This window comes from Musa acuminata, chromosome BXJ3-11 (assembly GCF_036884655.1).
Source record: "Musa acuminata AAA Group cultivar baxijiao chromosome BXJ3-11, Cavendish_Baxijiao_AAA, whole genome shotgun sequence".
Lineage (NCBI taxonomy): Eukaryota > Viridiplantae > Streptophyta > Magnoliopsida > Zingiberales > Musaceae > Musa > Musa acuminata.
The window spans coordinates 10,029,347-10,055,925 of NC_088359.1; the positions used below are offsets into that span (position 1 = coordinate 10,029,347).

General features: G+C 37.1%; 1 protein-coding gene across 6 annotated transcripts in view; it reads left to right on the top strand.

Moving 5' to 3' along the window:
- The first annotated feature begins 1,772 nt into the window (after positions 1 to 1,772).
- LOC103971247 (helicase and polymerase-containing protein TEBICHI) overlaps positions 1,773 to 26,579 on the top strand; it is a 37,871-nt gene continuing 13,064 nt past the window's right edge. For 2 of the 6 annotated variants that reach the window (XM_009385224.3, XM_009385225.3), the window contains exons 1-13: positions 1,774 to 1,953; positions 2,062 to 2,522; positions 2,703 to 2,928; positions 3,013 to 4,005; positions 6,635 to 6,699; positions 7,549 to 7,654; positions 7,752 to 7,952; positions 9,541 to 9,750; positions 15,912 to 16,073; positions 16,171 to 16,407; positions 24,625 to 24,837; positions 24,941 to 25,291; positions 25,404 to 25,556. In XM_009385224.3, coding sequence (XP_009383499.2) covers positions 1,918 to 1,953; positions 2,062 to 2,522; positions 2,703 to 2,928; positions 3,013 to 4,005; positions 6,635 to 6,699; positions 7,549 to 7,654; positions 7,752 to 7,952; positions 9,541 to 9,750; positions 15,912 to 16,073; positions 16,171 to 16,407; positions 24,625 to 24,837; positions 24,941 to 25,291; positions 25,404 to 25,556 — 3,414 coding nt within the window. In that variant the 5' untranslated portion in view covers positions 1,774 to 1,917. Of the gene's footprint in view, positions 1,954 to 2,061; positions 2,523 to 2,702; positions 2,929 to 3,012; positions 4,006 to 6,634; positions 6,700 to 7,548; positions 7,655 to 7,751; positions 7,953 to 9,540; positions 9,751 to 15,911; positions 16,074 to 16,170; positions 16,408 to 24,624; positions 24,838 to 24,940; positions 25,292 to 25,403; positions 25,557 to 26,579 lie in introns of all 6 variants that reach the window. The other 4 variants (XM_009385226.3, XM_018820714.2, XM_018820715.2 and 1 more) reach the window with 4 other exon arrangements.

Here is a 26,579-nt window from a genome sequence, read left to right on the forward strand (position 1 = left end):
TCCACCACAGTGGTAACTTCTAGCAAATGTACCTAAGGTATATGAGTCAAAAAAATTCGACCCACACTAAAGACATCCGCTATGACAGCAACTTTGGGCAAATGTACCCAAGGTGTGTGTGAGTTTGAAAATCCAATATGCGCTATGATAAATTTGTTGTAACGAAGGCGTAAGGCCAAATGTGCCCGAGACACATGAGTCGGGGAAATCTAACCTGCGCTATGATAAATCTACTATGATATAGATAGTAGGCTAAATGCACCCGAGACCTATGAATCAGAAAAACCCGATTAGAAAAAGTTGGCCCCAACCAATGAAAAGGCCAAATGACATGCCCTAAGCCCCCTCGCTAGAGCCCTGAAGCACTCCTTCCGGGGGAGACAAATGAATAGGGAATATTCCAACACTAGCCATAGGTTGCAAGTTGGCAACCACCATGGAGTCAGTATGGAAGATAGCTCAGCTCTCGTTTGATGCAGAAAAGAGTTGAGATGGTGGGCGATGCTCTCTCAACTGTACCTCACTAGCTCCGCACTGTATAGGATTACACAAATCGATGCTACACTACAGGAGCCCAAATAGGTCGACTCACATCGTAGGGAGTGTATAGGTTAGTCGCCCACCCAACCATGTTGCAGAAGGTATGGGCAGTCCTTACTAGCCTTAGTCCCCTCTAGTCGGCTCCACATGTATAAAAATTGATCCCTAATGCCTGAACAAGGATTGGACCCCCACACTCTGAACCCCCTTGCTTTTATTACTCCATAAATAGCTAATTTTCTATTGAAAGGGTCGGGTAAGGAAATCTCCCCGATACTAACCTCTTGTGCAGAGTCCTTAACGAAGTAATGACACGCCTCAGCACACCCCCAAGATCCCCGAGGAGACCGAAGCCTACCTTGACATAACCTCCAAGCTACCTTGGATACCCAAAGTCCATCTTGACTAACATGTCTCCGGTAGTGTGACCCTCTCATCCAACTATCACGAGGGTCATTTAGATGACTTCGTGCCTTCGGGACATAATCAAGCCGTACCGATTCATGACATTAAGACAACAACAAAAAGTAAGTTTCATTTCTTATGATAATTTCTTAACTAAATAAGTTAATTTTGATGACACATAGATGCTTGTTTTAACCATCGATGAACATGTTTAATCTTGTATCCATTCAAGAATAAAACCAATATCTCATAAAAGTCAAATATTATATTGAGATCAAGCAATGGCTCATAATAATAACTTATTGTGCCAATGCAGATTGTTTTCCTTCCCTGATATTCAATAAGCAATTGATTTTTTTAGTTAAAAAAAAATTTATGATAATATTTGAAGCTGACAAAATAGTCATATCATAGTGCTCTAAGCATCGACTTTTACGAAAAACTCGTTAACAAAAAGATTCTCTATTAAAAAATCTTTGATGTTCTAGAGTTTTGAATTAATATAGATTTATCTTTGGAAAAAGAAGAAGAAGAATAACATATATGTGTAATGTGTGGAGAACCAATCATTGTTCTTATGATCGATATAACTCGTAGTTCTTCGCATCCGGGTCCTCGGATAGTCGGTAGTGTGTCAGGAACCAATCTTAGCCGTTCGTGTGTTAACATCTTGGCCCTGATCATTACTCCTTTGGATCTTGATATTGATCATGTATTTTAATTGAAAAGTGATCGCGACCGTCCATCAATCATCTATAGCGTCAGTCTCCATCGCCGCAGGAAGAAGGTCCGGTAGGGCAGAGGCGATACATTGACGCTCCATTTTGCCCTCGAGTGTGGTTATCTTGGCGGTTCCTCGCGTTCAAAATCGGCTCGGCGGCCCACTATTGTCGTCGAGCGGACAAGCACCGATCTCCTCCTCTGCCAAGAAGGAGGAACGCCGGCGTTCTTTCTCTCTATCTTGCTCTGACGATGGCCTCGGATCCCTCTCGAGCTCGCATCGATCAGGTCTCTGGAAACCCTTGTTTCCCTTTCTCTTATTCATCTCTATTTCTCGTTCGGAATCCATCTCGCCACGATTTGGAGCTTATAGCGTGTTCTTCGTTTGGAAACCAGTTCTTTGCTTCAAGAAAACGTAAAACCCCTCTGCCCAAGGATGGAAAGCCGGATAAAGAATCCAGAAGCCCGGTCGCTGGATCTCCTGGGGCCAAGGGAACCCTAGATGGCTTCCTGGCCAGGTCTCCGGACGTTGTATCGGTCGCCGGCCATGGTCAGACTCGGAATTCGCCTAGGCATGACCTTGTCAAAAGAAATCTGGTTTCGGAGATTGATTCGATCGCTGATGCTGTTCGCAAGCCCGACTTGGTTTCAGATTCCGCGGAAACTGGGAGTTCATCGAGAACTGCTCCTGGTCAAGAAAGTGGGTCCGGGGATCATCTTGATTTCGTTCGGCCTCCTTCTGCTGTTGTTGTTGCAGAGAAAGATTCTCCAGAGGCGGTATTGGCTTGCGAGACCAGCAACGAAGGAAATTTGGAACTCAAGAGGTTTGCCGCCAATTTTCTGTCTTTGTACTGCAGGTGATGACCTTGTTTCCGCTATGATTCAAGTGCCCCTTTCATTTTCCTTATAATGCACTAGGTTTTGTGTTCTTGTAAATCTTTGAGTATCTATCTTGAATCTTTTGATAGGTGATGTGTTTTGTGTCGCTTTGGAGCGATTTCTGTTTTGATTTAATTTTACACATGTTCTGTGACCAGTGATCTACCATCTGCTGAAAGTGTTCCTTTGGAACCAGATCAAAAGGGCCAAAAGAGAAATGGTAGTCCATCGCTTGTAGCTGTTTGCAGCAAGACATTGAGTAAAAGGCAATGTGCCTTGGACCATAGCGATATGCTCGTTGAGGCAGAAACTACTTCCCATGCTTTTCCTGAACCACCAACACACAAGTTGCATCCTGTGGCTGAAGAAGTGGTAAATAATAAGGTGGAACTTAATATGCGTTGTTACAATTTTGTTTAATTCATTTTCATTTTTTATGGCAGAAGTTAAAAGGTCAAGTATATGCAGGTGCCAGGTGTTAAACTCTGCAGTGAAATTGATGGAGTTGTAAGCTTGAGAAGATGCACTGCTACCCCGGATGGTAGCTTCACTAAGACAAGACATTATATGATTGGTATGTGTTGTAATAATAGGGTTACCAATGATACCCCAAAATCTGCATTAAGATGTTCGATATTCTCACCTGGAGACGAGTTTTGGTCTGAAGCAATTCAAGTCGCTGATGGTCTACTTCCTGCAGCTAGTAATTTGCCTGAAGGTTTGCAGTTTTCAAAATGTGGAACATCTGATAATAAGTTACGGACAGATGAATCTTCCTGTAGAGCTACTAATGGTGTTTTAGATAGTGGCTCCATGGCATCAAAGGTTTCTCAGAAAATTGGTGAGAAACCTATTGTAGAAAATAAAACATCGCTCAAGATCAGTCAACATATTGAAGTATCCCCGCTGCCTGTAAAGCATTTTGATTTCTCTTGTGAGGATAGCTTCCGTCAGCGTGGTGTAGAGAAAAATGAAAGTGCTATTGGTGTCAGTGTCGAACCTGCAAATAGTAATTATATACAACAGAAACATCTAGACAGCTTGCTTTTTAAGAAACATTCGGAAGATATGGAAAACTGCTTAGCTCCTAAAGAAAATTCTGATTTTTCTTTTTGTAATTCTGGTGGTTCATCTTCGTCGACTGGAAAATCGTATCAAACTGGAGCTGGTTCTGACTTGGATGCATGTCCTGGGAAAGGTAATTTGCCAACTCAAGAAAACAACATGGGTCAAATTCGGAGTGTAAGGTTGCCTGTTTGTCTGCCAGGAACTGGCTATGATTCAGCTAATTTAGAGAGAAAACAAAAGAACAAATTAATCGCTAATGGCAATTATGAAGAGTTTGGCACTCCCTCCAGTTCTGTGCCTCCAAAATACCGTTTGCAACTTCACAGTTGGCTTCCTCCAGAGGTTTGCAACATATACAAGAGGAAAGGAATCTCAGAACTTTATCCTTGGCAGGTTTAACATATAACCTTTTATATTCTGTTTAACTGAAGGTGTGGATGCTGAAAATTATGCAAATGAGAGATTTGGAAGCTTGCAAAGTTCTTGTGGTGTTATATAATATGAATTCTAAATGTTTTAAAATTAAAGCTTAAAGAGATATTGGGAGAAAGTTCTAGATCTTTTGGATGTCCATAAAATATTTAAATTTCTTTAGCAGAAATTGAAAATTGGAGGGTCACTTTATATTACCCAAAGGCGATTGCCTTTCTGCTAGGTTATTTAGTTAATTTTTAATCGATTGGTTAATGTTCTAATTTCTTTAACTATATGGAAAATATTCCTTTGATTTTCATTGTTTTTGGTGAATTCCTTTTTTTTTTTTTGCTTAATGCCTGCTTTATGGCTAGAGTTCTTCCTGGTATTTTAGACCCCTATGAATTAGATACAACAATCTCTTGTGTAGGTCTTCATGGTTCTTAGATTGGCGAGTGATACTTCTCCTAACATGAGTTTGATGTTGGAAAAGGTCAATGTATTCATTCCCAAATAATTGCGACATACTACTTTGGTGTGTGTGTTTTGCCATTGCTAGTAAGCTGTATGTCCAATAGGCCAAATTGACATAGCATCCATCCACCATAACAAACACGCCTACCTCATCATTATTTAGTTAGACATAGGATTGCTTTAAATTTGCATTATTTGGTCATGTTATGCTAGTAGCAACAATTTTGAGAACTTTCTTGGTGTCTTAGTGTCTTATAATTAGTTTTTGCAGCCTTGGGTCTCACGTGTTGGTTCTTCCATGTTTTTTTTGGAATGTGATGGATGTTACATTTCCTCTTATTTTTTAGGGAACGACCTTTGTTATCAAGTTTGCACAATAGTTTTATGAATTATGATCATGGGCCGTCGTCTCATATGCCACTTGTATCGGCCCTTTGCCAGACCGATAAATACCGGTCAGTACCGGTAAACCAAAAAAATGGCTGAAATTCAGTCAAAATTAGAAAAACCCTATTTTAAAGTTTTTTATCCTAATTTCTTGGTATATAAACTAAATTTAAATAAGAATAAAAAGTATACCTATGCCATAAATGAGTTGAAATTCTAGACTATAAGGATCGAAAATTGCAATTCTTATCTTTTCGAATTCATGAGCAAGAACTTTGTTGAACGACCCTTCATCATTTGTTAATCTAAATAATTTTCTTAAATACCTCTAATTAGGCCTTAATTAATCATTAGTCCCTAATAAATCAATATTTATCAGTATTCTTGATGCTAACTACATAAACGATGAAGAAAACATAGAGCATAGCTAAATACCTTCAATTGGAGGCAAATTCTATTGGATCTTGAGTTCCAATCCGTCTTTTATCCAAATGACTGCCACGAATCATCGATCAGAGGGACTAAGCAAGTTAATTGAGAGTGAGTGGAAGACGGGGGAGGGAGGGGCCCTTATAAGCCCAAAACAACACCCAATCGTTAATTTGACCATTGAGGGCTGGTGTGAATCAAATTTAGCCTGGTATTGTTTGGTGACAGTCATATTTTGATCGTATCATGTGATACATGAGGCATGTTTATTGATACTGATACGCCTCACACGTCCAATGTATTGACTGAAACGGTTTGGTCAGTCGTTGGATCGGTACGTACAACCCATTTTGTATGACAAGTCACATTTATGACTTATGACTATACATAAAGTTGCATTGTCGTTATTGATGTGTGTATCCTTATTGATGTTTTCTCTTGACTATCGTATTTACCTGCATTATTCTTGAACGTATCAAATTTTGGGAGACATTGATAGTTATATAATTTTTCTTGTAAAGATATTTTGATTTACCATGTCTTTGCAACCATGCTTCTATTGCTGTTGTCTTCTCCTTTTTGATTCTTTGGCACATTTTTCCAGCCGTTTAGCACTTAAACTTAAAAAGAAAAAAGCTAAGCTGATGTTAACTAGACATGATGAAAGAGAGTCTAAATCTGACCATGACGTGCCCTAATTGACCTAGAAAATATTCATAAGTGTTTTAGACTAGGTTTGATAGTTGAAAGTTCTGGTTGATTAGTTTGTTTCGTTTAGCAAATAGCAGGATTGATTTGAATTTCTGATTTGGTTGTTGAATCACAGCCCCTAGGTGACCCATGTTTTCAGTATTTGCTATTCATCTTATCTAATATTCTAATATTCGATATATTGGTGGCATCCTTGATTCATGAGACAGTCTTCTTATTTTATTCACCTATTCATATTTGTTCTTTGCATCTGTATAGCAAATATTGTTGCTAAATTTAAAATTTTGTGCCTACTAAATTTTTAGATTGTTTTCCGATTGTATAAATTTAAGTTGTTGTGGCTAAGAGTACATATGAATATAAATTGGATTATTAGTCATGCACTTACAAAATTTATGCATGGTCACAATAACCATGACTTCCACTTACAAATGTTCATTCTTGCACCGAGATCTGCACTTGTTCTTTAACATGTCGAATATAGTGGGTCTTATAAGAGGTTCAGCAAGGACTAGATGAATCACGGTTAACCATAACATGTTACAACATAATGTTATTTGAAACATGTTGACTTTCATATACTTATGACAACTTTCATGAATCTTAGGTGGAATGTCTCCTTGTGGATGGCGTCTTAGAGAAAAGAAATCTTGTGTATTGCGCAACTACAAGGTACGTGTACACTAAGGAATTTTGAAAAAAGAAATGATCCAACTTATGGAGCATTTTGATTGAAATTGTTTCCTGACTTTTGCATTCAAACTTTTCTAGTTCTTGTTGCATGAATTTTTACAAGATTTTAATGTTCACTCCATTGAGCCACTTGTTCTTTTGTTGTTTTTGACCTTTTTATGTCAATGGTCTTATTTAGTGCTCTTAATATTGAGAACTGTTACTTCAATTGGCACTGCAGGAAAGTCCTTTCTCCAATTCATATTGCTAGACCTAAACCAAGGGTAGGATATTAATGCGGTTGGCCTTGAAATCACAAAGTTCAGTCAAGAAATACCCTAGCCTGAGAAAAAACTGGAGGGATAAACACATTTTGCAACTTGTTCAATCTTTCTTTTGAGTTCATGTTTGCATCCTTTTGGGTTCCTTCTTTGCCAAACTATTTAGAGGGTTATCTTTTGAATTTCAAATATTAACATTTCTCTACAAAGATCTCTAGTTACAGAGCAGTTTTAGTAAGAATAATTAACCCTAGGAAACTCCTGATTCTTTTTTTTGAAAATTTTCTCCCATTATATCACATCCAATACGCCCTGGAATTGTTATGGATAATGCACTAGTTGGAGACATATTGAGCGACATGCTCATTACTTGAATCCTTGGATACAAGAATACATTAAATTCACTGTTTATTGATCCTACATCCCCGTAAATCCAAGTTATTCTACCTACAAATCATTGGAATTAATTTTGCTTTTCTTGATTTTCTTTGTTGGCTATCATATATTGGCTTCAGAACTTTTTTATGTGAAGCATGTGAATGTTGATGGTCTTGCAGCTGTTTGACAGTTCTGGTAAGAGTTTCGTGGCTGAAATTTTGATGTTGAGGCAAGTTTTATCGACCGGAAAAATGGCTCTTCTTGTCCTTCCATATGTATCCCTTTGTGCTGAAAAGGTGCACTTCATTATTTGTGTCAAATCTAATTACTCATATTACTATATTAAACTAATACTTTTTGATGTGCTACAAATGGCCACTCGTTTTATTTTAGGCTGAACATTTGGAACTACTTCTTGAGCCACTTGGTAAGCATGTTCGCAGTTTTTATGGAAATCAAGGTGGTGGATCACTTCCTAAAGATACATCTGTGGCTGTATGTACCATTGAGAAGGCAAACTCTCTAATTAACCGCTTGTTGGAGGAAGGTCGCCTTTCTGAACTTGGAATTATCGTGATAGATGAACTTCATATGGTACTTATTTTATATTTGATCCTTGACCTTGTATCTTTTATTTTGTTCCAACTCTTGTTCTTTTGGAATGATTTCTGTAGTATGGAATGATTTCTAATGATCATTAATGATTTCTAACGATCATTAATGTTCAAACTCTCCAAAACCGCTTCATCCTGATTTCGGTAGTATGGAATGATCGATAATGAGCGTATCGTAGTTTCCATGTTTATGGCGCTTATAAAGTGAATCTTAAGTGCTAGGCACCAACCCACATTTGTGGGTACATATTATGCTTTTACAAGAAGGAACATGGTGAGTTGTGTAGCCAAACCAGAAGCAAGAAGGGTTGTTGGATCAGAAATTAGGGGGTGTGTGGCTTTTTTCACCATTGCACGTCGTCCATCAAGTTTGGCGATAATAGGTTGTTAATTTGCTCAGCTCTGTCTAATTTTGGGCAATATTTTGAGCAGGAAACTACATAATGTGCAATATAAGTTGCCAATTGGGTGCATGATTCCTGTACCTTTATTATTGCGATAAATAGCATCACTCAGATGGTTGTTTACTGGTAGCTTAGTGATTTAATAAATACTTTGAGGTAAATAATATGTTAATTTGGAAATTAATCAATACAACATGATGATACAATTCCAGCTTAGATTCTGTTACAGTCAAAATAAAAGTTGATTAAATATATCACAAGAACATCAGGGATTAGGAAAACTGTCTCACACCAATCAGACCCAAACTACCTCTAACTTAGACACAGTTAATTTGACCTTGATGTGACCATCTGGCATCAGAAGTTCGGAAGGTGGAGTGAAATGCCAAGGAAGAAGTTCAGAAGGTGGAGTGGAAACGCTAAGCCTTTAATATAAGCTTGTAGGGGCCAAGCAACATAATAAGTAATCTGTGGGAGTTTTCTCTTCTTCCCAATGAGATCTTTGTCTTCTTGTATTTCTGCCTACTGTTCCTTTCGGTCAATCCTAGTGTTTGTAAGAATCCCCAATGAGAAAGGCCTCCATTCCTTCTCAAAGAGGTTTATTTGTTATAATAAGAACAATTATAACACAAAAACATACTGTAGATATATATGATTATATTCTATTATCTGATGCTCTTTTTACCTGCATAAGCTTAAATAAAACTGAACAAATAAATGAAAACAAAATTCTGAGAATGAAATAAAGTATAAGGATGTAGACATCCACCACATGTAGGCTTTTAGCAAGACTCTCTCTCTACCCCCCCTCTGTCTCTGTTTCTTTCTGTAAATCTGTTTTTGAAACATGACTGGTCAAGCAAATATCTAATAATGAAAGTAATAATAAACTCTTATCTGTTCTCATTCATGAAGAAAAAGGTTTTTGAGAATAAGATTCTGAGAATCGAGCCAAACATAACCAAGTAGCACCTATATTAATTCTCAGTTTATGTGGCCATCTGGAGAATAGGAACAACTGCCATCCTCATTTAGTTATGAAGATAACAATGGTTTAAACTTTGACATGATGGCCTATATATAGGTATAATTGCAGCTGTTTATATTTTTCCGGAAGTTGAACTCCACAATTTTGACATAAGGCTGTTTTATTTGCTATTATAGGTTGCAGATCAGCACAGAGGTTATTTGTTGGAGCTAATGTTGACAAAGCTTCGCTATGCTGCTGGCGAAGGAAGCTCTGACTCATCTAACGGAGAAAGTTTAGGAAGTTCAGGAGCTAGTAGTGGGAAGGCTGACCCAGCTCATGGTTTGCAGATTGTTGGAATGAGTGCCACCATGCCTAATGTAGCAGCTGTTGCTGATTGGCTTCAGGTATGTGGGAAGTTAGTTATTGTCTTCAGATATTCTTTACTTATGGATAGTTTGACTTGTATATGTATGATCCCAAAATGGTTATGACGCAGGACATTGATGTATTTTGCGATTGCATGGTTTTACCTTTCTATGATGATCACTTGTTAGACAGTGGCCATTGCTGCTGGTTTTATTTTCTTTGGATTAGTTGTTTTTTGTTTTTAGTGGTTTCAAACTTTCACCCTTTATGTCTTTAGTGCATTATTTTGGTTTTCTCTTTCATACTTGGGACCAAGGTTCGCAATACCGTATCGTACCGGTGTTTCGAGCTTGGCTCGATACGGTATGGTACGGTGTACCGAGCGGTACACCTGATTTCAGTCCGTTAAACCCTTCGAAAATACTTGAAAATAAAAAAAAAGTTAGGATAGGGTTTTTAAGTTACAAATAAATATGATAATAGTATAAGTTTAGCAAACTCAATGTAAATTAGGTAAGAATAGTATCACATATCTTTTTCGGTGTTTGAGTTAGTCTTGTTCGAGGTTCGTATTTCAGCCCGTCATAGATTGAAATATCTACAGAAAAATCATTTGAATTGTTAGATTATTTTGTTACAATATAAACTCTAAAATTCAAATGAATTAAATAATCACATATGTAAATATACCTAATTGTTGATTCTACCACCACAACGAACGACAGGCCTCAACGGGTGGTGGATCAGGGTCCTTAATCCGATACATCTGCATATCAATATGATACATTTGTTGGACCCAATCATGAAATTGATCCCATGACATAGTGTATTGATACACCGTATACCATTGATGCATTAATGTGGTGCTGATCGTAGACTGATCGTTATGAATCATATTTGTCTGAGGCAGCTCTTGAGACATATATTGGTGAATGTCAGAGTTTTTACTTTCGCTACTGATTTGCTGTTCTGTATCATACTGTTGCTCAGAGAAGGATGACCAACTATCACCATACTGTTGTTGCCCGTATGATTCTCCATAATACGATAGTTGTGAATATGATGAGCCTCGTTCTGTGTCTATATCATGTATGTTCTGTCGCATTTGTTCAAATTCATCCACCGCCTTCCCCTTCCCCTTCTCCTTCCGCGCATAAACTTGACTAGTACCTTGTCGAATTCCATGATCTGAATCTTGAGTGGCATGCGTAAAACATTCCTCAGTCCATTCACCACCCTCAAGTTGTGTAGACGAGACCAACGATTGCCCGGCATCATCGCCATCATCTGTCGAGGCACTGCTGTTCATGTTGCTGTCATGTCTCTGGACCGAGCGAGTTGCTGAATGTGATTATGAAGGTGTCTCGTCTCCCGACTCGATTCTTTCCAACGATGCAACTGATGCTACTGCCTTCCCCTTTGTCTTTGCACGTTGTGCGGACGAGTGTGACCGTTGGGTGTCGGTAGTTCCTCGAGCAGTTTGACTTCTACCACGTTGTAATCGAGGGGGATTTTTCACCTGTTGGGGTTGTGCTTCTTCTTCTTCTATTGCCTCGGTGATAAAACGTGAAGGACGCTGAGGATCTCCCGCCTCATCAAGTAGAGGATCCTCTTGGTTCTCTGAATCTTCGTTGTAGAATTGGAGGTCAATGGGATCAATATCTGGTTCCTCTGACTCCTTATCCAACTCAGCACATCGCAATCTTAGCCACATGTTATAATGGACATATACTAGTTTCTCTAACCGTCTGTAGGAGAGTATGTTGTGGACTTTCGTATGAATCAATGCAAACATTGACCAATTACGTTCGTAACCACTAGATGTTGTTGTCTGTGAAAGTATACAAACGACAACCTTCCTTAAATGTGGTGCATCCCCTCCAAATTGTAGCCACCACTCGATTGCAAAAAGATATAAATAAGATTTTACTAGCATAACAAATAATTAACATTAAATATAATTGATAATCAATATGCATAACTTTTCCTCACCAGGATCCATAGTGTAACGACACGATACAGCTACAACGTCGGAGAATGAACCAACTGTTTCTCGAAATAATCGACCCTCCATAAGAGCATCGGTTGCCTCAGTAGTGTTTGACAAGAGCCGATATATAACATTTCGTAGTGTCGTTAGGAAATTATTTTGCGTTCCTAGAGCATATCGATATTGAATTGTCGGGTTTAGATAATACGCTGCAAAACATAATTTTGTTAATATGATTTTTTTATTATCTAAATAATAATAAATTAAATTATTCTGAATATGAATTTACCTACATTATGGATATCTTGATCCATATAAACTTTGGTCCGACGATCAATGAATCGTACGTATTGGTCGACCTTAAAATCATCTTTGAATGCTCTCCTGACTTCCTCTCTTGCTGAAATCAGCATATATTTAAGATACGGTATCTGTGGATGCTTGTCCATATCGACCTTACGAAAGACAATATAAAGTGGTTTTACACCTTTTATGATTTCTGCCGTAGTCTCTCAAAATCTAGAGAAAAGAATGGACTTTTCTATCTTCTTTCCATCGCTCAATTTCGAATATTTGGATTCAGACCACTCTTATGAGGTAACCATTACCTTCAAGCCATGCCTTTTTTGTTGTAATGACTTTAATGCAATAAAATTGGTAGCAAACCGAGTAATTCTAGGTCGAAGTATCTCACCGTTTATATACTTTTGCATTAAAGCGTGGACCCAATGATGATTATATATAAACTTTGTAATTGATTGTGCTCGAGCTACACATTTCTTGACCGCATCCAACTCACCAATATCCTTCAGCATTAGATCTATGCAATGAGCTGCACATGGAGTCCAAAACAAAGTTTTTCTTTTTTCTATCAATTGCAAATCGGCTTTTTTGAAATTCGCTCCATTGTCGGTTATTATTTGGACAACATACTATGGTCCAATCTCCTCTATCATAGTGTCCGTCAAGCTCTCAATGTAGTTTGCATCTTGGATCTTTTCAGAAGCATTAACGGACTTATGAAACACCACTCTTCTATTGCAATAAATAAGAAAGTTTATGATACTCATTCTTGTTTGTCCTGTCCAACTGTCACATATCAATGTCACCCCATATTCGTCTCATTACCTCTTGAAGGATTTGATCCAATCCTTTAGTTCTGCCACCTCCTCATCTAAGTACACGCTGTAAATCTCCTTCGGTGTTGGAGGTTGGATCCCCATGCTAGACTTTTGAATAGAAGAGATCATGCTATGATAATATGGACCTTGGGCTGTGTTGGCTGGAATCCTATGGAAGTTGAACCATTTTGAGATTGCCTTCCCAATATCCCATTTTTTTTCTTTTGTGTATGCATTGTCAATCCGTGTCTGTTTCGCTGATTGTGGGGGATAGGTTTGCGGATCAATATCAACAATATCTGGTGTAAACCTCCTGCCAAGACCTCTCATAAAACCAAGGAGTCCACCATACCTCATGCTACTAGTTCGGCCTAACTGAGAAGGAGCAGTTGGTTGCCTTATGTTGGTTGACCTCTGGATTCCACTACCACTGCCATGCTCCAATTGTGAGTCAGGTCGTCGATGCCTCATTGCTTCATTGACCGCATACTGATGCTCCAATTATGCACGAATCCCAACTGTGAGATCCGGGTCGACTTGATCACCGTAACCCTCATACTGATCATAAACTCGTTTCTGTGTAGCCCTATAATATTCTTCCTCAACTCTTGCATTCTTTTTAAATGTATCTTCCTTTGCTTGTTGAAGCTTGCTTTGAAATAATTTACGGATCTCTGTTGGAACCTTCTTGCATTTTGCAACATCAGGATACCCACCAGCCAAATGCATTTTCACCCGAGTTATTCCTTCACCCTTGCCAATGTAGTCACAATAAATACATTGCCAATGATGACGGTTTCCATCTATCTTTCGGGCATGAACCCATGCATCATCATGTGACTGTTCCTTTGGTGCCATGATCCTATCAAATTTAAATCAAATAAACTATAAAGTATAAACATATTAAATTAACTAAATATCGATCATAAATCACTAATCACAATATTAAATAATTTTATTAAAACATAACTAATCATATTTTATCATCATAAATATGTTACATGCATAAAAGAAGTATTAAAATAATTAGATACACTAATTACACGATTAACATAGTTAATTTTCTATTAATTACTTCTCTTTTAACACTATAAACATGGCAAACACTCTAATAGGTATTAAAGATATTGGATTGACATAAAATCGAATAAATTTTGATTAAATCATCATTAAAATGACTAATCGCAGTATTAAATAACTTTAATAAAACATAATTAAACTTATTTTATCATCATATATATGTCAAACACATAAAAGAAACATTAAATATGTAATTTTAATCCAATATAATTTAAATTATGATAAAATCATCATTAGATACACTAATTATACGATTAACATAGTTAATTTTTCATTAATTACTTCTCTTTAAATATTATAAACATGACAAACACCCTAATAGGTATTAAAGACATTGAATTGATATAAAATCGAACAAATTTTGATTAAATCATCATTAAAATGACTAATCACAGTATTAAATAACTTTAATAAAACTTAATTAAACTTATTTTACTATCATAAATATTATTCAATATTTAATATGCATGAAACATACTAATCATAATCTTAAAGATCTTAATTACTCTCTAATTAAAAAAAGCGAATACATACCTCCTGATTAGAAAGTTATTCCTCTTAATCTTTCCAAATTAGCCTCGATTGAATTCACAAATCGTTGCAGACCCTGCTTGGGATCATAAGATTCTTGGTTTCATGGAGGCACTTTTTCCTGTTTTACAATCTGTTGGGTATATAATTATTTTTATTTGTTGCATCTTGTTTTTTGCCTTCTCTCTTGGTGCTTTCTTTTGATCATTTTTTATCCAAGTCTGTTTGGGACAGTGGAAATTATTTACATGTTTGTGTGTTGTGCTTTTGATGTGCTTGCAAGTTGTAAACAAATCTATAATTCTCTTTATTCTGTTGGGTTGTAATCCAGTAGCTTTCTGCCTTGTCAGCACGTATCAAATTTAAACAATCTGCACTCATGCCTGTTAACCGAGATAAATACTTGTGGTTTTTTTTAATGAATAGAATGATCATGATAGAACTGAACGGGAATTCGACTATCCAAAATGATGTACTCTACTCTTTGATGGATACAATTTACAGATGCTCTCTTGCATTAGTTACACAGATCTTTTCTGCTCCAAAATATTCATTGAGTTGTATATCTGTGTACTTAACATTTAACTGGTCTCTGGGCATTATTTTAAATGCTTTTGGGATAAAGTGCTCAGACTGAAAAAAAAAGTGTGGTTGGCATTATGTCAATCTAGTAGAAGTAGTTGCTAGTAAATTTGTATGTGGATTTCTCTTCTTTTCAAGACAGTTATAAAATCAAACTAAACTATAGTTCGTTTCAAGTTTCAACATCAATTCTGATTTCTTTAAGACCTTTGCTTCTTTATTAGTTAGCTAAGCAGTGTAAATTTTCGTATTGTATAGAGTTCTTAGTTCTTGGAAACAGCCTTCCAAGTAAGTTTTGAGTAATTTTTAGTTGGTAGAAACTAAAGAGTAGAAACGACCAATGTATCATTTCTAGCCCCATGTTCTAGCACAAAGGGCAGTTGGAGAGTTTTCATACCTCTTTATAAATGAGATAATACTGCTTTACCTAGATGTTGTATTGGTAAGAGTCTCCCGCACTAGGTATGTCCTTTTTATGGAGTTTTCATACTTTCTAAATTTGTATTTATCTTTTGTTGATCATAGAGGTTAGTAATTCAACACTATTTCAGTCATTGTGCATGAATTCTGTTACTTGCATTTTTCAACATGAAGTTGATCTGTTGGTGATTAGCTGAATCGCTGATTATGTTTTTGAAAGAAATTCTTATCTTTTAGCAATTGATAATTAACAATTATGCACATAATGATCAGTAGAGAAGTATCTGCGGATAGTCAGATGCATAATTCACTAGGATATGAAAATTGATGATTATTAAGAAAAGCTCACCACGTTGGTTAGGAAAACAAAATGAACATCATGGTTGTTGTCTTATATCTGTGAGTTTCTTCCTGAATTCTGTATGTCCTAGTGTAAGTACTAAAATATTTCAATGGTTATTACTATATGATTTAGGCAGCTCTTTATCAGACGGATTTTCGGCCTGTTCCATTAGAAGAGTTCGTTAAAGTTGGAAATACCATTTTTGACAAGAAAATGAATGTCGTCCGCATTATCTCAAAAACTGCTGATCTTGGGGGTAAAGATCCAGATCACATCATTGAATTGTGCAATGAGGTATGATTATATTGTGCACATTGTGGGCTTTCTGCTTGACATTTAAGAAAGTTGGTTGGCTAACATGCTCGAGTGCCTTATATCACCCTTTGTGCAGGTTGTTCAAGATGGTCATTCAGTTCTTTTATTCTGTTCCAGCCGTAAAGGATGCGAGTCAACTGCAAGGCATGTAGCCAGATTTTCAAAGAAATTTTCTGATGGTATTCACGAAGACTGTGAGTTTAATGATGCTTCTGCTGCAATTGAAGCTTTAAGGAGGTCTCCTGCTGGATTGGACCCTATTCTTGAACAAACTCTCCCATCTGGTGTTGCATATCATCATGCTGGCCTCACGGTATTTATTTTCTTTTTTTAATTACATAATAGTACTATACATGTGTAATCATGTTTGTGTTTATTTGCATACGTGGGCACACGTGTAATGTTGAATCCATCAAATCTATCTTTCTTCATCATTTAATTTTTTAATTTGGTTTAGTTCCTTTTTAGGGCTTATATTTTACTGTCATTCTTTTTCTAGAAGATCCTAAAAATTATGTTTTTCATAATCAAAATAAATTCAAACTGAATTATTTTTTTATTTAGAAATAAAAATTTGAACGAGAATATCAAAAAATAAGAAGTCCCTTTGTTCTAACTAATTTGACATTAGACAAATTAAAAACAATATAGACTTGAATTGTTCAAACCCTTTAACTTGGATTGCATCAGTGATTTCAATAGACGCTCGGGCGCTTGCCAGGCGCTCGGGCGAGGTGAGGCGAGGCCTGAGTGCCTCACTTCATTTCCAGGCGGCACTCTTCAAAGAGGCGTCGCCTGGGCGCTCGCTTGAGCCCAGGTGTCGGGTGCTTCGGGCGAGCGCCCGAGTTAAACCAAGTGACCGAACCAACGGTTTAGGTCTGGTTCGATCTCCGGTGCTTTAATTGGTTCAATCAAACCAACTAAAGCACCAATATCAGCCTTCTTCTCGTGACTTCCCAGCCCTAACCCTGCTCGTCGCTGCCGCTGCTTGCTGTTGTCGTTGCCACTGTCACCACTCGCCGCTCCCGCTCCCGCTGCTCGCTGCTACCACTACCGTTGTCGCTGCTCGCTGCTACCGCTATCGCTGCTCGTTGCTACCACTACCACTATCGTTGCTCGCCGCTCCCACTTCCACTGTCGTCGCTCCCGCTCCCGCTGTCGTTGCCACTATCGCCGCTCGTTGCTCCCGCTGTTGCTGCTCGCTGCTACCATTTCCGCTGCCACTGTCGTCGCTCGCCACTCCCGCTGTCGCTTCTCGTTGCTACCACTGCCACTGTCATCGCTCGTCGTTGCCGCTGCTCGTTGCCATTGTCGTCGCTCACTGCTCCCTCTGTCGCTTCTTGCTGCTATCGTTGCCGCTGCGACTATCGCCGCTCGCCTCTTCCGCTCCCGCTGCCATTGCCGTTGCTCGCTGCTACCTCTTCTCACATCGACTCGATAGTATACTGTTAATAGTATATTAATAGTATACTGTTAACTGTGTACTAGTAATAATATTTTTTTATTTATTAGATTAATAATATATTATTTTAATTTTAATATTGCTAATTTTTATTTATTTAAAATTATTGTTATTGTTTTGAATTTTGAGATTTTTTGTTAATGTGATATTGTGATTTTGTAAGATTTTTTTAATTTAATATCATATTTTTATTTAAATAATTATATTTATTAATTGTATTATATATTTTTATATTTTAGTGTCTTGCTTCGCTCGGGCGAGCGCCTCGGGCGTTTTTGGACCTTGGCGCCTTTTGGTGCCTAATGCTTTTTAAATCACTGGATTGCATCATGTCCTTTTTGCTTCTTTCTCTATGCAAATTGAAGGATAATAAATGGTTGTTGTTGTAAAAGCCTTAATTTGGTGTGTCAAATACTTCAATCATCAAGTTAGTTTAGGTGCTTAGCTTTATATCCTTATTGCAAACTGCTTGAATTTTTTTCTTTTTTTTTGGGTTAAAATTCGCTAAGTTTTAACCAAAATCGATAGAAATAAAGCTATCAAGAATGGTTTGGGCTGTTTTGGTTGGTTTGGTAATTTGAGCAGATCCTTTTGGACAAGTCATATGTACCATGTTTTTAAATTTTGCTTGGATTGTTGTGTATTAGGCATTATTTATCAGTTTAGGCATGGATGACATGTGGACCATGCAATTTCATTCTATAGTTCAAAATTAATTTTTTCTGATAGTGACAATTGTTTGTTTAACTCCCCTTTCTCACTCTCTCTCGATCTCAATTCTCTTTGCCTCGTCTTGTCCACTACTCATGTCTCCTGTTGCTTGCTACTATCTTCCACTATTTGACATCATTTGATGCTTGCATCACCCATTGTTCATTGTTGTCGCTCGCTGTCACATGATGCATTAGTTGGTCGTTGTTGTTGCCCATATTCTTAGGTCGTCTGCTGGCTCACCGTTTCCATACTTTTCCTCTGCCTCCTCTTACTCCATTTCTCTTTACATTCTCTTATATTTCCTTCCCCTTCACCTCTTCTCCTCCCCCTCCAACCTGTTTGAATTGGTATGCCAATGTGCTTTGTATTGATATACTGGTGGTGCATTATCGGATCCTTATCAGTTGGCCAGGAATCAATACACGTCTGGTGTCAAGATATCAATGTAGTTAAAAACATTAGGTGCTACCAAGGTGCCAAAAAAGCCGGAAGCTCTAAGTACTCGGTGCTCGTGAATATTAAAGTTTCTAAAAAATATATTATCATTAAGGAATATGATCACTAAAATAAAAATAACATATCAAATTACATTCATTTAAAGTATGAAACTACATTGTCAAAATCTAATAACAAAATGACAAAACAAAACAAGATTAACATCAATGATCATCAAAATCCACTTCATCATTCTTAATCTTATCTCATCTTCCTCTTCAACTGATTTATATCCCTTAAGCTCTTATATATCTTCTTCGGAATAAGGTTCTTCTTCTTCGACAGGCAAGTGATAAATTTGAAGTTTTTGCATCCATCTTTGTTCTCAAGAGTTATCTTGTGTATATTTATATTTCTTCAACACCCTAATCTCTTTTTATAACTCCTGACGACAAATTGTCATAAAAAATAAGATCTTCTTCGGCATTTTACAAGTTAGCACCCATTTCTCCCGCTAGCCATTTGTTTGAATCATCCATATCATCTAATGCAATGGGATCAATGGTATCTCATAAATTATAATGAGCCTTAAGTGCTTGATTATATTTTATGCGAATAAAATCATGTAGTCCTTGATGCTCCATCTTGATGCTCCATTAAGTTTTTTTCTTTGTGAATATGTGTTGACATACAAATTAAGTGTAATTAGTTGCTTCATTTATAAAAAATAATATATTTGTTAAAACTAAATTGTTTCTGTACAGTTATATTCTTAAAGACACTATAATCTCGTACACAACTTGAAGTGTTACAAGTCAACCTCGAAATATTAATACCAAATTGGTGTATGTTTGGTGTGATTTCCAAATAGACTCCATTATTTAGTTGTAAATTTACTTTAAACATTTACATGGTGTTTAATTATATGAAGTTACAAATACCTGGAGATTAAGTCGGAGATTCAATAGATCGAATTGCTATAGAGATTCTAAAATGGCCTTGATAATTCATTTATGATCTTATCATGAGCTTTATTGTTAAGAATTAATCTTGCAATGCCCTGATATAATTCGGATACAACTTCTGCATTAACTTTATAATGGAGTTGCTATAAAACAATTTTGGGTTTAAATAGTGTCCTTATATTATGATTGCAATGTTGTCCTTATAATTGTTTAATTCTCATGTAAAATTTTTGAATTGTTTCCTCGACTCTACCATAAGCTTTTATATATGTATATATATATGTATATATATGTATATATATATATATATATGTATGTATATATAAGTATATATATATATGTATATACATGTATATATATATTTGTATATATATGTATATATTTTTCGATTTTGACATTTTCTTATTATCTGTGTTAATAAGATCATCGTAGTCTTGACTAGGTGCTTGGGCGAGGCGAGGCCCAAGGACCCGGTAAGTGGTTCGAGTGGGTGCCATGAATTGGGGTAGCGTAGGTGCGTGCTTGAGCCTAGGTGTCGTGAGGTTCTGGCACTCTCATGAGCCAAACCCAATCAGAGTTGTTGGTTCAATCAAACCAGATCAACATCCATCCAAATCTAATTTGAGTCATGTTATGGTTTGTTAATTTTGTTTTGATCGAATTGGATCAACCCCATGCCCCTTTGAAAACCTAATTAATGAAGGGCATTAGCGCCTTCCTCTACATCGATAATTGATGATGGCATCTTCCTTCGATAATAGGCTTCCATACGATCTTTGACAGCTTCTTCTAGTGATAACTCTCTTCTACTTCCCCTCCCTCCTTTTCGTCCTATCTAGTTGCCCCTTACCCCTCCCTATTGAGCCTCCTTGAACCCTGACAACCCCCTGTCCCTCCTCTGCTACAATTGCTTCTCTTCCTCATCCTTCCTCCCTTCTCTTCTTCCTCGATAGCTCTTGTTGTCCATGCCTACACCTCCTCTGTAGTCATCCCTCCCACCCTCCCACATCGAGCTTCCCTTGACCCCTCTTCTCGATAGCCCCCATTATTGTCCTCTAATGTTGCCCCTCGAACCTGATAGCCTCATCCTTCGCCACCACCCCCTTCTCCTCCCGACAACCCCCCTCTCCTTCCTCCTTCACTGTCGTTGCTTGCTTATTCTCCTCCACGATAACCCCCTCTCATTTTTCTTCGTTGCTGCCTCCTCTTTCCCTATAATGCCCTTTTTTTCCTCTTCTCCACCACAATTGCAACCCTGCCTCCTCCCTCTTCCTCTTCCAAGTGATAACCACCACACCCTTCTCCTCCTCCGATGGCTCCCTGCTTCCTTCTCAACTTACATCAACCATAGCCTCCTCGATTATTTCCTTGCTCTCCTCCCAACCAACAGTAACCCTCTCTCCATACCCCAGTAGTCCCCTCTCCCTCCTTACCTGATAGCTCCTTGTGCCCCTCCCATCTGACATCAGTCCCTCAGCATACCCCAATAACCCCCTTTCCATCCTCTTTTTCCTTCTCCTCCTTCGCTTATGTAAATTTTTTCTGTTAATATATGAATTGTTTAAATGATTGAAATTGCCACTACAGTTTTGGGATCTTGAATCCTTAATACCGGAGGCAATACCTCAAGTGATTCATCTATAAGTAACTCAAAAATGGATCTTGCATGAAATTATAATTATTCAAAGGATCATAATGCTTTAACATGCATTTTTTACAATAAAACAACTAAATGTGGCATATTTCATTCAAAACAACATTAAGTAGGGATTTATAGAAATGATTATGTATGTAAAAAGTGCTTTGTAGAGGTGATAGAGGCATCTATGTAAATGAAAAAAAGACCCAAAAGATTGAATGACTTGAATGATTATCTGAAGAGGAAGAGAGATGTGTTAAGAATCTTGCAGATGACGTTCCATTGGAAGATGGTACGAAATATGTAAATGCTAGCGACAAGAGAGTATAAGGTAAAGTCTGATGTAGGATCATAGAGATGCAATCTTTAAGGACTGCTAGTAACAATAAAATAATAGATAGAAGAGCAAAGGAAGTCAATTTTGCCAAGAAGTCAAAAATTACATAAAAAAGGACCAACGAGCTTGTATATGTTTCAAGAACTAGTTAAAGTCATGCATAGCTATGGTTCTAAATTATCGTATATGATTGAAGTTATTGTAAGACATAGTCCTAAAATCTTTAACTTATCATGAGTTGAGAGTTCCATCATTTGAAAAGGAGTTGAATTACACAAATAATATGCTGAAAGATCATAGAGATGCAATCTACAAGGTCTGTAATCATTCTAATATCCTCTAATATTAGATAAATAACCATTCTAATATCCTCTAATATTAGATAAATAACCATTTTAATATCCTGTAATATCATATAAATATAATGTGTCACACATGGAGTCCAATACAAATGCAGCCTTTTTGCTTGGAGTAACTTACCTAAAAATAGGAAATTATAATTGATAAGTGTCTAAAACATAAAATCAAGATAATTAAAATATTCAAAGAAAAAAATCGTACTTGCTAAAATATAGTTGCATCTATTATGTACCGACTAAGATATAATTGCTTCCATTGTGTTATAACATGAACAATGTTCTGCTCTTATTTTTCTACAAACTTGTCATGTTATTAAAATTTTTTTCTTTATATTTTATAAAAAATACATCAATCAAATTAACCAACATAGCTCCTAATTAACAATTGACCAACAAGTTGATTATACTTCATCTTTTATTGGTCCATGCATCTAACATAATAGAATAATTTACAATTATGTTTTGCCCATGCATCCTTATGATTATTTATCAAACTATTTGTGTAATTCAACTTTTTTAATATTGTAACTCTCAACTTATTATATGTTGAAGACTTTAATATAGGATCATGTCTTCCAATAGCTTTAATCATATGCTTAGAGCTATCTAACGGGTTGCGATGAAAAGAATACCTCCTCGTAGAAGAAGTGAGCAACATCCTCATAAAAGAAGTAACATATTGAATTGTTCATTTTCTTGCTTTTTTATCATATCTGCCTTAACCTTGCCCTTTTTTGGCTTTACATAATTTTATCTGATTCTTGAAACATATACAAGCCCATTTGTCCTTTCTTTTGTGTAATTTTTCACATATTTACAATAACAATTTCATTGCTCTCCTATCCGATACTCTCTCATCGTTGGCATTTACCTCTTCTATGCCATCTTTCTCTTGAACACTATCTCCAATATTCTCGACATCTTCCTCTTCCTCTTTAGATAATCAACCATGTGATTCAATCTTTTGCATCTTTTTCTTGTTCATATATGCCTCTATCACCTTTGCACGTCACTTTTAAGATGTGTAAACATGTTTGAAAGTCCCTACTTGATGTTGTTTTGAACAAATCATGGCACCTTTCGGTTTCTTATCATAAAACATACATGATACAAAATTAGGATCCTTTGGGTCCTTTAAATAATTAAACTTCCATACATGATCCTCTTTTTATTTTGTTATTGATATTCATTTGAGGTACCATGACTTAAGATCGAAAATTGTAGTGACAATCCAAAACACTAGGTAGTAGGAATGACAAATTCAATCTTTTAAAAAATTCATTAATTATATTAAAAGAAAATTTACATAGGAGGATGAGGAGGGGCTATTAGGGTTGGGAACAGGGATTGCTGTCAGATGGGAAGAGAGCATAGAGCTATTGGAGGAGGAGAGAGAGGGGATTATTAGAGGAGGAGAGAGGGGATTACCATGGTATGAGAAGGGGGTTGTTGTTGATTGGGAGGAGAGTAAAGAGCTATTAGAGGAGGAGGGTGTGGTAGCTATCAGTTGAGAGGGGAAGTGGGAGGAGGAAGGAGAGGGGGTTGTTGAGGTTGGGAAGCTTGACACTGGAGGATGGCAGGGGTGGGAGGTAGGGTTGAGGATAAGGCGAGGATAGTGAGGGGATCTACCGAGGTGGAGGAGGGGGGAGCAACAATGAGGGAATAGAGATGACAATGGGAAGGAAAGAAGAGAGTTGTTGTGAGAAGAAGAGCTTCCTATAAATCCTCTCAATGCATGGAAGCCTCTTTTTTGAAGAAGACATTGTCATCGTTTGTCGATGGAGAGGAATACCCATTGTTGATTAGGTTTTCCAAGGGGTAGGTTTTGTGCATGTGTGTGTGTGTGTTGGGGGGTTGTTTGGAAGACACATTGTTATGGTTTGATCTCAAGGGGCCACTCCAATTAGGTTCGGTTCAAGTTCGACTCGAACAACATTTACCTCTGAACCACTCGACTCATGAGCTCAGTCATGCACTTGGGCGGCACTTTCCAGGACCATTTACGAGGCTCCCGGGCCTCGCCTCGCCTCGCCTGGTGACTTCACTGAGATATATATACCCATGGTATACATTACATATTGGGCAGCATAATACAGGACTCTTTAGCAGGATTCTCATATATTGATTGCTCACTTAAGTACAAATAATTTAGGAACTTTGCTTCTTACAAGTTATGATCAAGTTAATGTGCTTGTTTCTATTTCTTCCTTTGGCTTGCATAAACTTTTAGTGGGAGTCTAGGTGTGCACATGTGGTTTCTCCTAATGATTGTGCATATGTGCACTTATATGTTTCTGGATATCGCTAAGTTGTGTTGATTATGTCATGGTTTTGCCCATATAAATTTGGATCATCCTTATGTTCTTCCTCTGTCCTAGACTACTTGTGGCACTAAAAAGCATAAACATAAAATTTTAGTAAAGCTCCCATTTTTCTTTGATGTCATTGTAATTCTTTGAAGCGTTCTTTACTTCAACAGTATGTGTGTGTGTCGTAGAGTTAACTGGCTGTGAACTCGCTTTTAACATTGTTTAGTAGTTTTCTTGAACACATGAAGCTGTCATATATGTAGTGTGTTTATTCTGTATTTGTAGCCATATCACACCACAACATTTACAGGTTGAGGAAAGAGAGATTATTGAAACTTGCTATCGTAAAGGACTTGTACGTGTTTTGACTGCTACCTCTACCTTGGCTGCTGGAGTCAATTTGCCTGCAAGACGGGTTATATTCAGACAACCAAGGGTTGGTCGTGATTTTATTGATGGGACACGCTATAGACAAATGGCTGGTCGGGCAGGTCGAACTGGGATAGACACAAAAGGGGAGAGTGTAAGTTGCTGTCTTCAATGGGTGTCTTTTTCATTGTTTGGTTGGGTATCTCTGAATGAGTAACATAAATTTTTAATTTTTTTTTCATTTTTTTCTAAACCAGATTCTTATCTGCAAGGCCGATGAGGCCAAAAGAATTGCTGCTATACTGAATGATTGCTGCCCCCCATTGCACTCTTGTCTATCTGAAGATAAAAATGGGATGACTCATGCGATAATGGAAGTTGTTGCTGGTGGGATTGTGCAAACTGCACATGACATCAATCGCTATGTTAGATGCACACTTCTGAACTCAACAAAGCCATTCCAAGATGTTGTTAAATCTGCTCAAGATTCTCTTCGATGGTTGTGTCACAAGAAATTTCTCAAATGGAATGAAGATACCAAGTTGTACAGCACAACCCCGCTTGGACGTGCTGCTTTTGGAAGTTCTCTTACCCCTGAAGAGTCACTGGTAGGATTGTGCAAGTTTTAAAGTCATATATATCTGTCTATTATTGTTATAGGTTTAATTTAAACTTAATTTTCTTTGCTCGACTTTATTCCACATCTCTTCCTCTCTGCAGGTTGTATTGGATGATCTTTTGAGGGCAAGAGAGGGTTTTGTTCTTGCATCTGATTTGCACTTAGTGTACTTGGTTACTCCCATTAATGTTGAAGTTGAACCTGACTGGGAATTATACTATGAACGATTTATGGAAATGTGTGCTCTTGACCAGGTGTGATCATTAGCCCTTTGTTCTTTCTTCTTCGTCTTGTTCATTGAAAACCTGGTATGTGTTAGCTTATCAAAGTTTACATGTCTGTGGTTAGTTGCATCAATTATGATATTGATTCCTTCCCCGTGTTTATACATGTATTTGATACTTGTTCTCCTGTTATGAAAGCTTGTAGTTTCTGCTCTGTATTGCATAGAAAAGGATTATAGTACCTGTATCTATTTTAGGCTGCAAACTGGTGGGACATGGCAGCATGATTTGCTTTGGATAAGTAATCTAATAATAAATAAAAGATGAGACACTTTTAGGGAAGCATTGTATCACCTGGTTAGAGTTATTACTGAAACGTTTATCATGAGTATGGAAGATTGAATCTTTTGGATATGGGTTTTTTCAGAGACTTTTCCAGTGATTCCATTTTATTGGTTTCTTAATCTTGAAGGTCTAGGTTGCCGCCATTTTTGAAGTTTATACAGTTTCCTGCTACTAATTTTGCAAAATTCTTGATGTGTTCAACACTCAAGCATAAAATCCACTTTGGTCTTTCTTTGCTTCAAAAGAAATTATGTCCATGGTTGGTACTAGAAACCTTGAAAAGACTAATGATCATATTCTACTCATTTCTTTCCTTTTGCTTGGTTTGTTGGAGAGTTTTGCTGCCATAGGCATTTCTCGCTCCTGTGAGGTGGGGATACTCAAGTTATGAAGAACAAGGTGATATGATATTCCAATATCATATTTTAGACAAGGATGTAACATTTGCCATTGTTAAGAAATTATATGTGGTCAATTACAAAATGCTGTCTACATCAGAAAAATTTTAAACAAAATGTCTTACGATCCTAAATATTAGTTTATAGTACTATGAGGTGTAGATATACCTTTTCTGCTATTGAGGTGCAAATATTTCCTGTGCTTTGCACATTTTGTTATTAGCTAGATTAAGTCATCATTGAGACACTTCGAGAACTGACTATATGTGAATTTTTAGGGGTGGATGTGATCAAGGATTTTAATTTTGAA